Here is a 14899-nt window from a genome sequence, read left to right on the forward strand (position 1 = left end):
TGTGATGTTGAATCTTTTTAGAAGTACATTTGATAAGAATCATATAGAGAGTCTGTGACCACCAAATTATTTATTTATGTAACATAATTAATTACATGTATACAGAAATAAAAAAAAATTAATCGTATCAGCAAAGCTGTTTTTCATCGATGTCCTGTTATACATAGATAAAAAAATTCCAATTATAACATTAGAGATCTCAAAAATAAAGTAAAGTATAAAGCAATAAGATCCAACTTAGTTTGAAAATGGATTTTAGGGTTTGAGTAATCAATGAGAGCAAACATTTGGTTTTACGCATAATTAGCATAAATCATTAGAAACAAGATTTTTCGAATAATTTGATCTTACAAGTTTGAGGATTATGGCAAGGGCAACGCACGTGCCGATTTTCGTCGCGATCACGCAGTCGACAGAGGTCATGTGGGATGGGGGCAGAATAAGCCACCTTTCCCCCCCCCCCCTTAGTCTTCTTAGGCATCGAATTAGGCCAGTCGTTTTAGGGTTAAAGATCCGATTTTTGGACCAATATAATGGATATTGTTTTGAAATATCATATTTTCTTTATTTTTCATCATATAGTTGGATTCCAGATAGGTATCAAAATCACTCACATTTGAAAAAGTAACAGGTACAAAAAGATCACAATATTTAGGTGGAATGTTGGAATTTAAAAATCTCTTTATTGATATCATACAGTTTCAGCAATTTAAAGGATAAGTCCACCCCAGAAAAATGTTTATTTGAGTAAATAGAGAAAAATCAATCTAGTATAATGCTGAAAATTTCATCAAAATCGGATGTAAAATAAGAAAGTTATGACATTTTGAAGTTTCGCTTATTTTTCACAAAACAGTGATTTAAGAAAATGTAATAACGAATCACTAACTACAAATGACACTTCATTAGCCCCTGAAATACGCAGTACGTTAATTTGAAGGAAGCATAAAATTACTTGTGTTTGCCCAAACTATGTTACAGTAAGAAAGTCTAGACAAGAGACCAAAGAGCAATGTACTTAATACACTTTTGAAATATAGAAAGACGATATGCAATATACATTAGATCAGTTTGTTCTCAATTCATTCACATTTCAAACAGGTACAAAAATATAAGATAAGATGAATGAATGAGCACCGAAAGGTGGACCTGTGCGCTATATAAGTAGCCACTATTATTATTATTATCATTATTAAAAACATTACGTCTTGCAGTAAAAAAAATGAATTGAACATGAATTACAAATGAAAATAAACATCAGGGTTCCGTCTTACAAAGAGTTGAGATTGATCCGATCAATCGCAACTATGGAAAGCCAGCAACATCAACATCTAAAATGCATTTTGATTCAAAATATTTTCTAGATATGCTTTATATTCGTGCACTCATCCTTTTCTTGCAAGTTCAGTGTGCTTTTCTTTGCTTACAAAAGACAAAAGTACAATTTCCTGCAAAATAAATTATGACATTGATGGATTTCCATACAGTTGAGATTGATTGGATCAATCGTAGCTCTTTGTAAGACGGGGCCCAGATATCATTAATTAATATCCAAGTAACATATAAATCAAGAGGTCACTTCCGTAGTGCATTCGGGTATCAAGGCACCCCCAAAAGGTGGTACCTGGACTTCGATATCTTTATCCAAAGTGCACCATGAAAATGACCCAAAATATACTTTACATGAAATTATTATAATCCAGTACTGCATGTAATAATCAAAACTGAAGCATCCATTCAATCACTATTATAACTATCAAATTCTAAAGATCAACGTCAACAACAACAAAAAACCCTTAAACATTGATGTTGTTGTTGCTTTAGTTTATTCGGCAGTGAATATTATTGATGATACTAGTAAACGAATATGTAGCCTTATTTTAACCAAACTAATTATGAAACCTAATTGCACTGATATATCTTTAAAAACCTATGTGATTAATCTTATGGCTGTATTGAGGTGGAATGTGAGAATCTAAACATCTGTGTGCCAGTTTTTTTTTAATCATTCAGTTCCAGCAGTTATATATAGTGAATCAGTTCCTTCATTAGCTCCGTAAATACGTTAGTTTGAAGGGTGTATAGTTGGTTTCAGATTACTTGTGACCGTTCAAACTCTATTACAGTAAGAAAGGCAAGAAAAGAGAAAAAAGAGCAATGTACACAATACACTTTTTGAAATATAGAAATACGATGTACAATATAAATGTTTTATGAGAGTTTGTTCCGAATTTCATTTACATTATATTCATGTAGATCTGTTGATTTGTTGGTTGGTTGGTAGGTTGGTTGGTTGCTTGGATGGTTGGTTGCTTGGTTGCTTGCTTGGATGGTTGGTTGGTTGGTTGGTTGGTTGCTGTCTTGCTTGGTTTGTTGGTTGGTTGGTTGCTCGGTCGGTCGATCGGTTGGTTGGATGGATGGTTGGTTGGCCCATTATGGCCTTTTATTCGCATCCAAGATAAAAACATACATGCAACATGATAAAAAAAATCTTATATAATAAAGAGGCAAGGGATGTAAAAAAGCAAAATATAATTTAAAAGATAAAAATTTACAACAAATTAAGAGCACGACAAATCGGAAGCAGGGACAAGCAAAGGCCGAATGCCTATAAAGTACACACCAATACATAAAGGCAACAATATTAACTACCCAAAACATTTTCGTTTAAACTCCTGATATATGACTTCTTCAACATTAATATCAATATGCATTGCGGATCTTCGGATATCGTATGGATCCTTTTCTAATTAATCGTAGGTTAATTAGCACATACAATCGTTAAGTCAGTGTTCGTAGTTTTACACGATTGATCAAGATTCGTATTAGAGAATATATGTTTGTATCGTCAGCGTGTTTAATAAAATAATGGAAATTGGAATGTCGATAAATGACTGGGGTGCATGTAGTGACTCCTGAATTACAATCTGACAACTTGTCGGACAAAAGAAAAAGTTGATGAATCGCTCCCTATAGGATCGATTTCATTCCCACGGACCCCAGACACCACCGTGTTTAGCCGGATCTGCATTCATATCCGAGGGCGGATATCTCGGCGGAACCGAATCTTCATAATAGTTCTGCAGTCTGCGTAAAAGCATTTCCACCACATCCGGATATTTATCGGATAGATCGTTCCTCTCTAGCGGATCAGCAGTTATGTTGAAGAGCCACACTTTCTGATTCGGTTTTTGAACTGGGTAAATAGCGGGAAGACCCGATTCAGGAGGAGGCTTCCAGAAATTTGCAGGTGGACCTTTCACATAAAGAATAAAAGGAAGAGGGGACAAAATTATTACCACAGAACAATCTTAAAAAAAGGCATTAATGGTTGACACAAATTATTGTAATATTTCATTGAAAAAGTTCGAATCTATCTAAATTAGAATAATCAATATTCTGAGGAAGGGGAAAAGGACTGCACTTGAATGGTTCAAACGAACATATTAACCAGAATTTGATGATCCAAGCCGACAATGACTACAACAAGGTGTTAAACTAAACCAAGAACTCACTCCATATATCAGTGTTTATAAATTCACTATTATCCTAGAATAAATAACATTAGATCCTTTGGAGTAGGCCTACTAACTTGGTATTTCATTTTTCTCTCCAGTGCCTGTCTGTATCTTCCAATCACCAACACGCAGAGCAGCACGTAGTGAAGTATTGAATCGTCCAGGAATCCATCCCTTATCATCATCGCTTTCGACGTCCGGTGCCACGACGAGGGGATCAAGATTATGAAGGAGCTCTATCCGGGGCGAGGGTTCCATGCCACTTTTAATCAAGATACACAAATATAAATCATATTATAAAGGAATTCATTAACCGGAGACAAAATTATTTCAACGTTCTGAATAGTACTAAGTGACACTTTATAGTACGGTGTTGTCGGCTGTTATTCTCTATTGAACAATTCAATTTTCGTTCCATATTTACAATGATACTTATGCCTTAAAAACTAGTTTGCTTTTGTTGGGTAAATGCAATTTACGGAGCAATGTTGTTACGGAGTGGTTTTTTTAATATCACGACGCTGTCAATTTTTGTCTGGTAACATCTATTGATCAATACCTGTTAATGTATTCATTTGCAGAAGGTTGTAGATAAGATGAGAGGGGCAAGTGAGAAACAGTACCTGATGGAGTCCCAAACGTTGAAGCCATCTAACGGTTTGGTGCCGTTCAGGCTACCTCCAGCAATCCCTGTCACGATGGTTGGTAGCCAGTCGCTAACGTGTATAAACTCACGATTGATCCTTCCTGTCACTGATGGGGGTAAGAGTGGGCTGTGAACGAACCCCACACCACGTACCCCTCCCTCCCAGAGTGTGGCCTTGCACCCCCTTAAAGGCCAGTTATTCGCACCAACATGAACCGGACCACCATTATCTGTCGAGATGAAAATCAAATGGAATCATTTATCTTCAGAAATGGAATGAGCAGGAAACGTGAACCGACGAACGGTATTTTAGGTATGGCGAGAACGAAACGAGACAGACGTGCTAAAAGACGTTAAAGGGGGAGTTTACCCTGATAATATTAAGTTGATTGTAAAAAAGGAAGAAAATTCGAGGAAAATATTGGTGAATATTTCATGAAAATTCATCAAAGAATAAAAAGGTCATATCTATTGAAGGGGATTTGAAAATATGTCTGCAGATTTATCCACAGCATAGATAAATTTAGTTTCCCTTTTTATAATCGCATTTTCTTACATTAATGTCACACGGAAAATAGATGCAGCCTGATCTGATGTCCATTCAAAATAAAATATCTTTGGTGTTTATTTTTATATATACATACCGTGTGAGTTAAACAAAAATGAAACCTCACAAATCCACATTTTAAGGGGAAAATATGTCATGTTTTATAACCAAACATGGGTCCCTTTACCTGATGAGAATATGATGATGGTGTTGTTGTACAGTCCCGTGTCCTTAAGAGCCTGAGTAATGTTCCCTATGCCTTCATCCATACACGTGACCATTCCTGCATATGTCCTTCGGTTTAACTCGCTGATGTTCGCATAAGGCTCCTTGTATTTTAGAGGTACTTCCAAGGGCGAGTGAACTGCTTGAAACGCCAAGTACAGGAAGAAAGGCTAGGGGATATAAGAATAAGTAATTCATTCAGCTCACCATCATAGCAATTAGTATTCCATACGCGGACATGGGGGGGGGGTTTGATCGAACTCGTCACCCCCGGACGCCTTTTTGTTACCCGGGTTGCACGCCCTTCCTTGAGGCGATCTTCCGGCAGACTGACGTTATTTGCTATTTGTATATATATATATATATATATATATATACATGTATATATATAATAAACACAAGTTCACAAGGTTGACTGGAGGTTCATCAAATTTATTTGCAGCTCTGAGTTTCACGCAACCTACGTGAGGTGCCGCAGCGATCTTCAGGCAACTCTGAAGATCGCTGCGGCACCTCACAGTATAGTTCCAACGAGTACCTGGGGTCCATTAGTGCAACAACCATGGAAACAGAGCTGAGATTGATCAAGGTTTCCATGGTAGTTACAATAATGGCTAATTTATCATAGTTGCTAGTCTTCATGATCCCCTCCTTCCGGTCAAGTTTCAAATCTACGCCACCTTGAATTTAATAACTTGAAAATCGCAGATACGTCTTGCCGTTGAACACGAGTGTCGAACCTTGCACCCTCGTCTTGAGAGGACATATCCATTGACCACCCAAGGATACTGAAATTTCAGTCAATTTGTCATTAAAAAATGTTATTAGGTGCGAATCGGACTTCACAACATAATTACAGAATTATGAATCATCTTGGATATTTGTTCAGGTCGATTTAGGGGATACAGTCTTCGTCAATCAAAATATAAGTAGAGTTTATAACAAATATAAAATCTCTGAATATATATATATTTATTTGTAAATTATTATCGTCATCTTCATCATCGCTGTCGTCATCATAATCATCATAATCATCAATCATCAGTTTAGTCACCGTTGTTTTATTATCATTATAGTTATTAAAATTCACTCTCATTATAATCATCATCATTAAATCGTTGTAATGTAATAGTAATAATTCTTACTAATAATTATAACAATTGTGATATTAATTATTATATTACTATAACCATTAAATTCATTATTAGCACTATTTTCATTACTCTTCTCTTTATAGTTATTTCCAACTGATAGTGGTACCCTACCTTGGACTTATCGTGAGTTTTGATAACATCAATTGTTTTTTTAGTAAAAAGATGTGTCGAATACTGTCCCTTGTACTGGAATGCCGGTGTCTTGTTGTCCCGTAAATCAAAGCCTCTTATATACTTTCCATTGACAGTGTAGGAACGATTGTGGAAGTAGTAGTTTTCAGATCCGGTGAGATATCCTGATATGACAAGTCATTTGTCACAAAGAAAAAAAAAATTAATATGATTATGTTCGTGTTGGCTTCATTTCCAGGAACAAATAACACATATAATAACATGAAAACAAATTTTCAATGGAAACTGAGCAATATACCTATAAGCAGCATAAACAACAACCAATAACTGGGGATTACCAACAAGAAATTAATATATCTGTCTAGAGGCTCCTTATTTTGTTGTTATATTCATGCAAACAAAATAGGCAGCATGAACGTGACATGGAGCTATAAGATAATGTAAAGAAGGATTAAGGAAAAACATGCTTAAGGGGTTCACTGGAAAAAACATACCGTTGAACAGTGTGATCATCATAGCTAAATTTTTCAATATGCGTTAAGAAACTATGCTGACATTTCCACGCTTCATGTGCCTATATAATGGGTATATACAGTCATGGTTTTCATCAGGAAACTCGACACTCATTTAGAGCAATTACAAAACTGAAGTGACCAGTGTGAAGTGACTTCCCTTGGACCCGCGCCCTTGGTAAATCAAACATTTCTGTTCACTGCGGATTTCTTGATTGAACTTTTATTTGCTCTGTAAACTGATAGAATTACATGTAAATGTCATGTTGTATTCATGCAGCAAGGGCCAGTGGCGGGTCCAGAATTTACCTGGGGTAGCGGTGTATAATAATATATAGCCCTTACAAAAAGTTTCTTAAAAACAACACAATAGGGATATCAGAGGTCAAATGCCGACACCATATTAGGCCTACAATGGTATTTGGCTTTAAATTAATTGACAAGCAATAAAAGAGGTAGTGCAGGGGGCATATTGCCCATTTGCATACCCCCTGAGATCCGGGATCCGCCCCTTTGGAACAGTCGAGGCTACCAGTCATAACGATTTCCCTTACCAAAATACGAATCGAAGCCCCTTTCCGTTGGCATGCAGGCGGCTTTATAGAATCCAAGATGCCATTTCCCCACCATATGAGTGGCGTAGCCCTGCTCTTTCAATTTCTGGGGGAGAGTCACCTCATCTAGAGGAAGGCAGTTTGGCTGGGCAGGATGTATTATACTATGCTGGAGACCTGTGTGGATCTTTGAAAGAAAAAAAAAAACAGAGGGGGAGGGCCCATGTCATGACCACTAGAACTCGACACCAAAAAAAACAAGAAACAAATTTGTCCGTCCTTATCATCAAGTTTGTCCACCCTTATCAAGTTGATTCATTGGCAATATTCTTCATATTTCAAGAAGCAGAACTGCGTGCAATTGTTATGTGGCACAAAATTAAGGTAATCTGAATGTATAACTACTTGTGGATAATTGGATAGGACCCTATAGATTAAAAATGGACTGAGCACGAACAATTAAGGAGGTTAAAGGACAAGTCCACCCCAACAAAAACTTGATTTGAATAAAAAGAGAAAAATTCAACAAGCATAACACTGAAAATTTCATCAAAATCGGATGTAAAATAAGAGAGTTATGGCATTTTTAAGTTTAGCTTCATTTCACAAAACAGTTATATGCACATCTCGGTCGGTATGCAAATGAGGAACTGATGACATCACTCACTCACTATTTCTTTTGTATTTTATTATATGAAATATGAAATATTTTTATTTTCTCGTCATTGTCATGTGAAATGAAGTTGCATTCCTCCCTGAACACGTGGAATTCCATTATTTTAACATTTTGTGCTTCAGGCTAGGAGGTCCTAATCGTCAAATTCGTAAAAATTGAAATATTGTATAATTCAAACAATAAAAAACAAAAGAAATAGTGAGTGAGTGACATCACCTACTCTCTCATTTGGATGTAACTGGCTCGTCAATATAAATATTTTGTTAAAAATAAGCGAAACTTTGAAATGTCATAACTTTCTTATTTTACATCCGATTTCGATGAAATTTTCAGCATTGTGCTTGTCTGATTTTTCTCTATTGATTCAAATCAACATTTTTCTGAGGTGGACTTGACCTTTAAAAATCTACCTCTGTATCCCCTGTTTCACAAAGGCTTCAGGAGCAGCGGCGGTCGTGAGGGGATGAAGGAACATTCGCTTTGTGTTAACATTGTGGATCATGCAAATGTGGGGGTGACACAACATTTGCTCCGGCAACAATTGCACCGGGCTTTATTTCGTCTAAGATAGGTTAGGGTTGCAATATAGATCGAGTTGCATCATCTATGTTAGGTTTAGGGTTATGTTTCGGACAGGGTATCGTGTTAAATGCAGGGATGAAGTTGGTAATTCCATTTGTGTGTGGAATTTATGGCTGAGCAAATGTCCTGGAACCATGTTGGGAATGTGTGTAGGGAAAAGTAAAAGTAGAACTTGATGGTCAACTTGATCAGTTTCTCAGTCCATAGGGTCCCTATGCTTTTTAACGCATTTATCCTCTGCATCTAAATTGTCTTCTTTTCCTTGATTTAAAGAAATTAGACAGGAAGAATATCTATGTTAATTTGTAATAGATTTTTTTAAGGGTTGGGTTTTCTGTTATATTATCATTAGTACGTTAACAATAGGCCTATGATATCAGCGATGTCTTTTTTTTTGGCACCATGTTGGCGTGAGCAAATCAATGTCCTACATATTGTGCTCCTAATTCTTAGAGATATTTCTACTAGAATATAAAATGTTTGAATAATGCACACTGAATTTACTAATTATAAGGTCAATCTCAGCATACACAGTACAAATTAAGAAGGGTTTTATCAGAGAGGTCAAAAGTAGAGTCACAGTATGAGAGATAAGAGAAAAAAATATATCATTTTGCCTCCGACGAAGATTCTGCTAGGATCGAAAGCTTAGGCCCCTTTTTGACTTTATAATTTACTCCATTGGCTCTCTTTTATTAGATAAGCAGTTTTCAGCAGCTTCTTTTTGCCAAAAAAATATAAGTAATCACTAAATCAGACATCAGTAGTCAAGACTGAATTACCTCACACTGCAGGAAGAAGGGAGGAAATGAATCCGTATAAACATGATTAAAGAAACTTAAAACAGAAATTATTACCTGGTACCTTCCCGATAGTAGCTGGCTCCTAGTAGGGGTGCAGATTGGCTGGACATAATATTTATCCAACCTGACCCCTCCCTCAGCTAACCGGTCAATGTGAGGCGTACGTATCGCCGATCCATGCTCGCGACCGATATAACCGACGTCGTTGTGTCCCAAGTCGTCTGCGAGGATGAATATGACATTAGGTCGGGGAGAATGTGAAGGAGCTGAAGTAACAGTTTCCAGTGACCAATACAGTACGACAACTGGTAATAGATATTTTAGGGCCATCCTAAACTCCAGCATCTAGTGACTATATCACAGTAATCATACCAAAATCATCACCGATATAATAGATCCGGATTAACATAAATGATCTTTGCGAGAGTTAATATATTGTGAGCTTAAGGTCGACGTCCATAATGTTAACGTGCTGAGACTTCAATACATCCTCTTCACACAGAAACAATTAATTTCCGGCGCCAATATTCACAGTCCCATATGATACATTTGTCACTGGAATATTCTTGTTATACATGCAGTATATGCAGCCGCTAAATGCGTATATGATGTACAATATAGGGACCAAACCATGCATGGACCCGGCATCGACCTTACAAAGAATAGATCAAACCCATTATTCTTCTTTGTTATACACGCTGCGACCTCATAGTTGAGATCAATAATTGTTTTGTTATGCTGCGGTTTTCACCCGGGGTTTTCATTCCCTTTTACATTAAGGGAGTTTTCTCAATTAACCAATGGGGGGGGGGGGGGGTAATACATTTAGCATATGGGGCATAGTAGGTCCCAGGCACTTATGCCTAGCCCTCGATCTGCGCTTGCGTATATAGGCGGAGGAAACTAAAGAGTAAAAAAAAAGTACAGGCTGATTTCCGCTGTCTTGAAAACGCATGTGACAATTAATACGGTCTTAATTTGCTGAGCATATTGCATGATCATGAATGTGACACATGCACCAAATAAGTTGCATCATTAGATTAATTTCAGCAAATAAAACCCTAATTGTTGATAATTTCAGATAACCCCTAATCACAGAACAAAGATCTGCCTTCAACACCCAAATAATTAAATCCCCTCTTTATTTTGTGTTAAGTATATATCCCGGGGGCCACTTATATTAACGAGTGGCCATGCGCGACCAAAAAACACGTAAAAGGATGTCTTTTTCAAGAAAAGGCATGTTACGTACGTAACGTAATAAGGGTGTCAAAAAAACTAAAATAGGAAAAAAAGGGTATCTTCTTCGCTAGGAAAGCTACGTGTTTAGGGTCAAATTTGTCAGGGTAAAAATACTAAAATGTTATATGAAGGATGTACTTTTTGCCCCAACAGTCATCACTACGTGTTTAGAATCCGATTTGCGCGAGGTGTAGGAGGTCGGGCCGTACTAAACTTGTAGGCCTTGTAGGTAAAGGTAAAACCGACGTCCGTGACATATAACAATTAAAATATCGTTGTACTTGTTTAGGGGTTCAATTCAGGGAATACTTGCCAATTAAGGGTATCGTTTTGTTTCCAATATTGTAAAGGGTAGGGTTTCACACGCCAATACTTGTTAAGGGGTGCATTTTTAGAATATGGAAAATATATGTTTAGGGTGCTTTTCGGGACCCCATGGTCAAGGGCGCCGGAAGCGGGGGGGCAGGGGGGGGCACTTGCCCCCCCCCCCCAAAGAAAATTTTTGGGGGGCAAAACGAGATTTTGCCCCCCCCCCCAATGTGCCCCCCTTAAAGTAGAAAAATTATAAATATTTAAGGACAAAAGTAAACGATAAAGACACTTTTCTGCCTAAAAATTGTAATTTCCATTGTCAAAAATGAAAAAATTTCGTCCCTGACGGGGCAATTGCATATCAGAGAAAGCCTCGCGTCTTTTGACGAACATGTCCCTCTGTAAAACATACCTTTGAGAAGCCCCCTTTCCATCTTATTACATTGTGATAACGTTTAACCTTTTAATTAATACATTTCAGACTAAAACCGAATGGCGAATTGAAAGTGGTTCACCAATGCATGCTGGCTGTGTCGGCTAACAAACGCGCGGTCGCCCAGAATCGTTCAGACCGGACCCGATGTCACTAACGAGCGTGAACGCTAGTTACTCGAGCAACTTATGGAATCTATATGTCATAGCTGTCAAGCCCAGAAACCATAACATCTCGAGGTCGTCATATATTACTCTAGGACATACTCTCAATCTTCCATTTTTTTCTTCGGAAGAAGTAAAATTGATAGGCGAGAAATTGGAAGTTTGAGAGTAGGTCCTAGAGTAATATTTCTTGAAAATGTGTGTAGTTCTGAAAATGACTGTAAAACAGAAAAGGTTAAAGAGTTAAAGAGGCTTGAGTTGGATTATTGGAGATCCCGGGGAGAAGATGCTAGCTTGAGTCGGCGAATGGAGTGCAGAGCAGGAGTACTCATCTATCAACTACTCAAGCCTCTTCAACTCTTCAACCTTTTCTGGTTTACTGTCTTTTTCAGGACTATATATGCTCATTTTAAAAAACATACTCGACTCCCAACTGTCCACTTCCTCCTCTATCAATTTCACTTCTTCCTCTATCCACTTTTTCGAATACTCCACATGGTGTACCGTCAACTACATCCGCTATTGGAATGTAATTGTTTTCTTCTAAATAATGTTTCATAATGTACATTATGAACTGCGGTAGTTTCATTTCGTTTATTTCCATTTTCAACAATTACAGTTTATTTTGTACATTTTAACATATAAATAACAAAACATATTTCAAGTATTCCTGTACAAAAATTATATTCAAGATTATTACATATCAGGTTGGAAATGGAGGAGGCTGCTAAAAAGCGGAGCTTGTAGAGTGCAGCCTCCTAATAAATATTCTTGTAATTGCATAACATATAAAAATCAAAATAACAACTAGAGCATGAACCAGTAAAATTAAAAGGAAATAGGGGACATTAAAATAGAAAAGGAAATAAGAAAAAGAGAGATTAAAGGTCTCCAGACTCCAGCCCCAGCACTCACAGACGGACCTCGTTGATCAACAGGAAAACGAAGGAGATGGACAAGCGTACGTGACATGATAATCATGTTTGATTTAAAAAAAAATACAAGAGTTTGAGTGATGAAGAGTTCAATTCAATGGTTATCTTGGAGAAATTTTTTGAACTTATATTTGAAAGAATTAAGGCTTGGTGATTCTTTGATGTTTTTATCAATAGTTCCCCAGAGTCTAGGGCCTTCAAAAGTAAAAATAGATTTTGCAAGGATGGTCCGGGGTAGTGGTAAATGGAATTCATCTGATTGACGTGTGGGATATTTGTGAAGAGTTTTGTTTTTGTTAAATGTAGAATTAAATATGAATGGTAACATATTATTGTTTAACTGATACATGAATTGACCTAAGTTATATTGGTACAGTGTTTTTATTTTTAGAATGTTATTGTTAAAAAACAACTCATCTGTGTGAGATCTCCAGGACAAGTTGAAAATAACACGCAATGCCTTCTTTTGTAAAAGTAATATTCTATCAAGGTAGGTTGAGTGTGTATTTCCCCAAACAATTGCTCCATAATTTAAATATGGTAAAATTAATGTTGAATAATTTTTAGGGAGGAAGTTGGAAGGAAAAACTTAACTTTGTTAATAACACCAATATTGCGTGAAATTGTACGACATATAAAGTCAATGTGTGTTTTCCAAGATAATTTGTTGTCTATTATGAGACCTAAAAATGTTGTTGTAGTAACAACTTCAATGTCTTTATTGTCCAATTTGATATTAAATGGCAATTGTTCTAAAGAATTGCTAAAAAGCATGCATTTCGTTTTTTGTACATTAATTGACAATTTGTTAGCCCTAATCCATTGTACCAATTTATCCAGTTCAGCGTTCAGTACATTTATTAAAATATCGGGGTTAGGATGAGAGTATAGTACATTTGAATCATCTGCAAAAAGGACATAAGATAATATTTCAGAGGAGTTCTGGATGTCATTTATATAGATTATAAATAAAAGAGGGCACAGGAGGCTGCCTTGGGGAACACCCCAGTTAACATTTTGTAGAGAAGAATTTTTTTCATTTATGCTTACGAATTGTTTACGATTTACGAGGTAGTTTCTGAACCACTCCAAGGCCTTCCCACGAACTCCGTAATTTTCAAGTTTGTAGAGCAGTATTTCATGATTTATAGTGTCAAAGGCCTTGGAGAGGTCCAGAAAAACACCTATTGTATGTTCAAAGTTGTCAATAGCTTTTGTGATTTTGTCAATAAATGAGAGAGTGGCATGAGATGTACTATGTTTTTGGCGAAATCCAAATTGAAAATCAGAGATTATATTATATTTATTCAAAAAATTTAATAATCTTGTGTAGATCACCCTTTCCATAACTTTAGACAAAGTAGGTAATAAAGCTATTGGTTTATAGTTACATACATTAATCTTTTCTCCTTTTTTTGTGCACTGGTATTATCTTTGATATTTTCATATTGTCAGGCACGACGCTATTACTTAAAGAAAGGTTGAATATGTATACTAATGGATCAACAATATATTCTATAACATTCTTTAATAAAATATTGTCAATACCATCGTGACCACAGCTTTTTTTGTTCTTTAAGTTGTTCACTATATCTATTATTTCATTTCTATGTACTGGTACTAAAAATAAAGAATTAGGGTTTGGTTGGTGAATGAAATCCGTAAATTTTTTTTGTGTTAATGGTATAATTGTCTGCAAGACTTTTTCCAATTTGTGTAAAGTATTGATTAAATATATCAGCTATACGAAAAGAATCATGAATTTCAACATTATTGTGCTTTATTGTTTTTATGCGTGCTTTTGTGCTTTGTTTATTTATGGCAGTGTTTATTGTTTTCCATGTTTTATTGATGTCGTGTTTGAAACGAATTAATTGATTTGTGAAATATTTTCGTTTTTCACTCTGCAATAATTTAGTGAGAGTATTTTTATATGTAGTATATTTACGATGTGACTTTTCTGAGCGATTAATTTTATCGGCATAGTATAAGTTATTTTTGCTATTTATTGATCGTAATATTGATTTTGATATCCAAGGAAGTCTTGGACTCTTTTTATAATTATCACATTTACTAACCAATGGTACATGTCTATCTAAATTTGAAGTAAAAATTTTCATGAATATATTATATGCTGTATTTGTATTTTGAGAACTGAATGCCTCAGACCAATCCGCGTCTTCAAGACCATCTTTTAAGCTCTGTAAATTATTTGGTGTTAGTCGTCGGAATTTATGTTGCGGGGTATCTTTTTTTGCTAACCTAAACGGAGTTCTTGAAAATATCTGGAAATGGTCAGAAATATCAGATAAAATTATTCCAGACTCGGGTAAAGGAGAAACATTACAAAAAATATTATCAATAAGGGTTGCAGATTGGTTAGTAACCCTAGTGGGTTTTGTTATCAATGGTAAAAAGGATGATGAAAGCATGATATCAAAAAATTCATGTGACCTATTGTGAT

General features: G+C 36.0%; 1 protein-coding gene across 2 annotated transcripts; it reads right to left on the reverse strand.

Moving 5' to 3' along the window:
- Positions 1 to 663: 663 nt before the first annotated feature.
- Positions 664 to 10086, reverse strand: LOC129271153 (arylsulfatase B-like). 2 transcript variants are annotated; one of them, XR_010295028.1, is made up of 8 exons: positions 9404 to 10057; positions 7289 to 7475; positions 6202 to 6386; positions 4899 to 5106; positions 4142 to 4394; positions 3593 to 3780; positions 1257 to 3256; positions 664 to 1207 (listed from the first exon to the last, which is right to left on the reverse strand). XR_010295028.1 is itself a non-coding variant. In XM_054908518.2 (7 exons), exons 1-7 carry the CDS (start codon positions 9692 to 9694, stop codon positions 2985 to 2987), a joined length of 1584 nt encoding a protein of 527 aa, XP_054764493.2. In that variant the 5' UTR covers positions 9695 to 10086; the 3' UTR covers positions 664 to 2984. The 2 variants fall into 2 exon arrangements, 1 of the variants encoding a protein (XP_054764493.2); XM_054908518.2 differs by having other exon boundaries at positions 664 to 3256; positions 9404 to 10086.
- Between the last annotated feature and the right edge of the window lie 4813 nt (positions 10087 to 14899).

Source organism: Lytechinus pictus, chromosome 11 (assembly GCF_037042905.1).
Source record: "Lytechinus pictus isolate F3 Inbred chromosome 11, Lp3.0, whole genome shotgun sequence".
NCBI lineage: Eukaryota > Metazoa > Echinodermata > Echinoidea > Temnopleuroida > Toxopneustidae > Lytechinus > Lytechinus pictus.

What these genes read in the sequence shown, in the direction of transcription:
- LOC129271153 (XM_054908518.2), bottom strand. Translation starts at nt 9,694, where the DNA reads ATGCTGGAGTTTAGGATGGCCCTAAAATATCTATTACCAGTTGTCGTA. An exon ending in AACGTTTGGGACTCCATCAG is followed by an intron (nt 3,781 to 4,141) that starts GTACTGTTTCTC and finishes CTTGATTAAAAG; the next exon opens with TGGCATGGAACCCTCGCCCC. An exon ending in AGAGAAAAATGAAATACCAA is followed by an intron (nt 3,257 to 3,592) that starts GTTAGTAGGCCT and finishes TTTATGTGAAAG; the next exon opens with GTCCACCTGCAAATTTCTGG.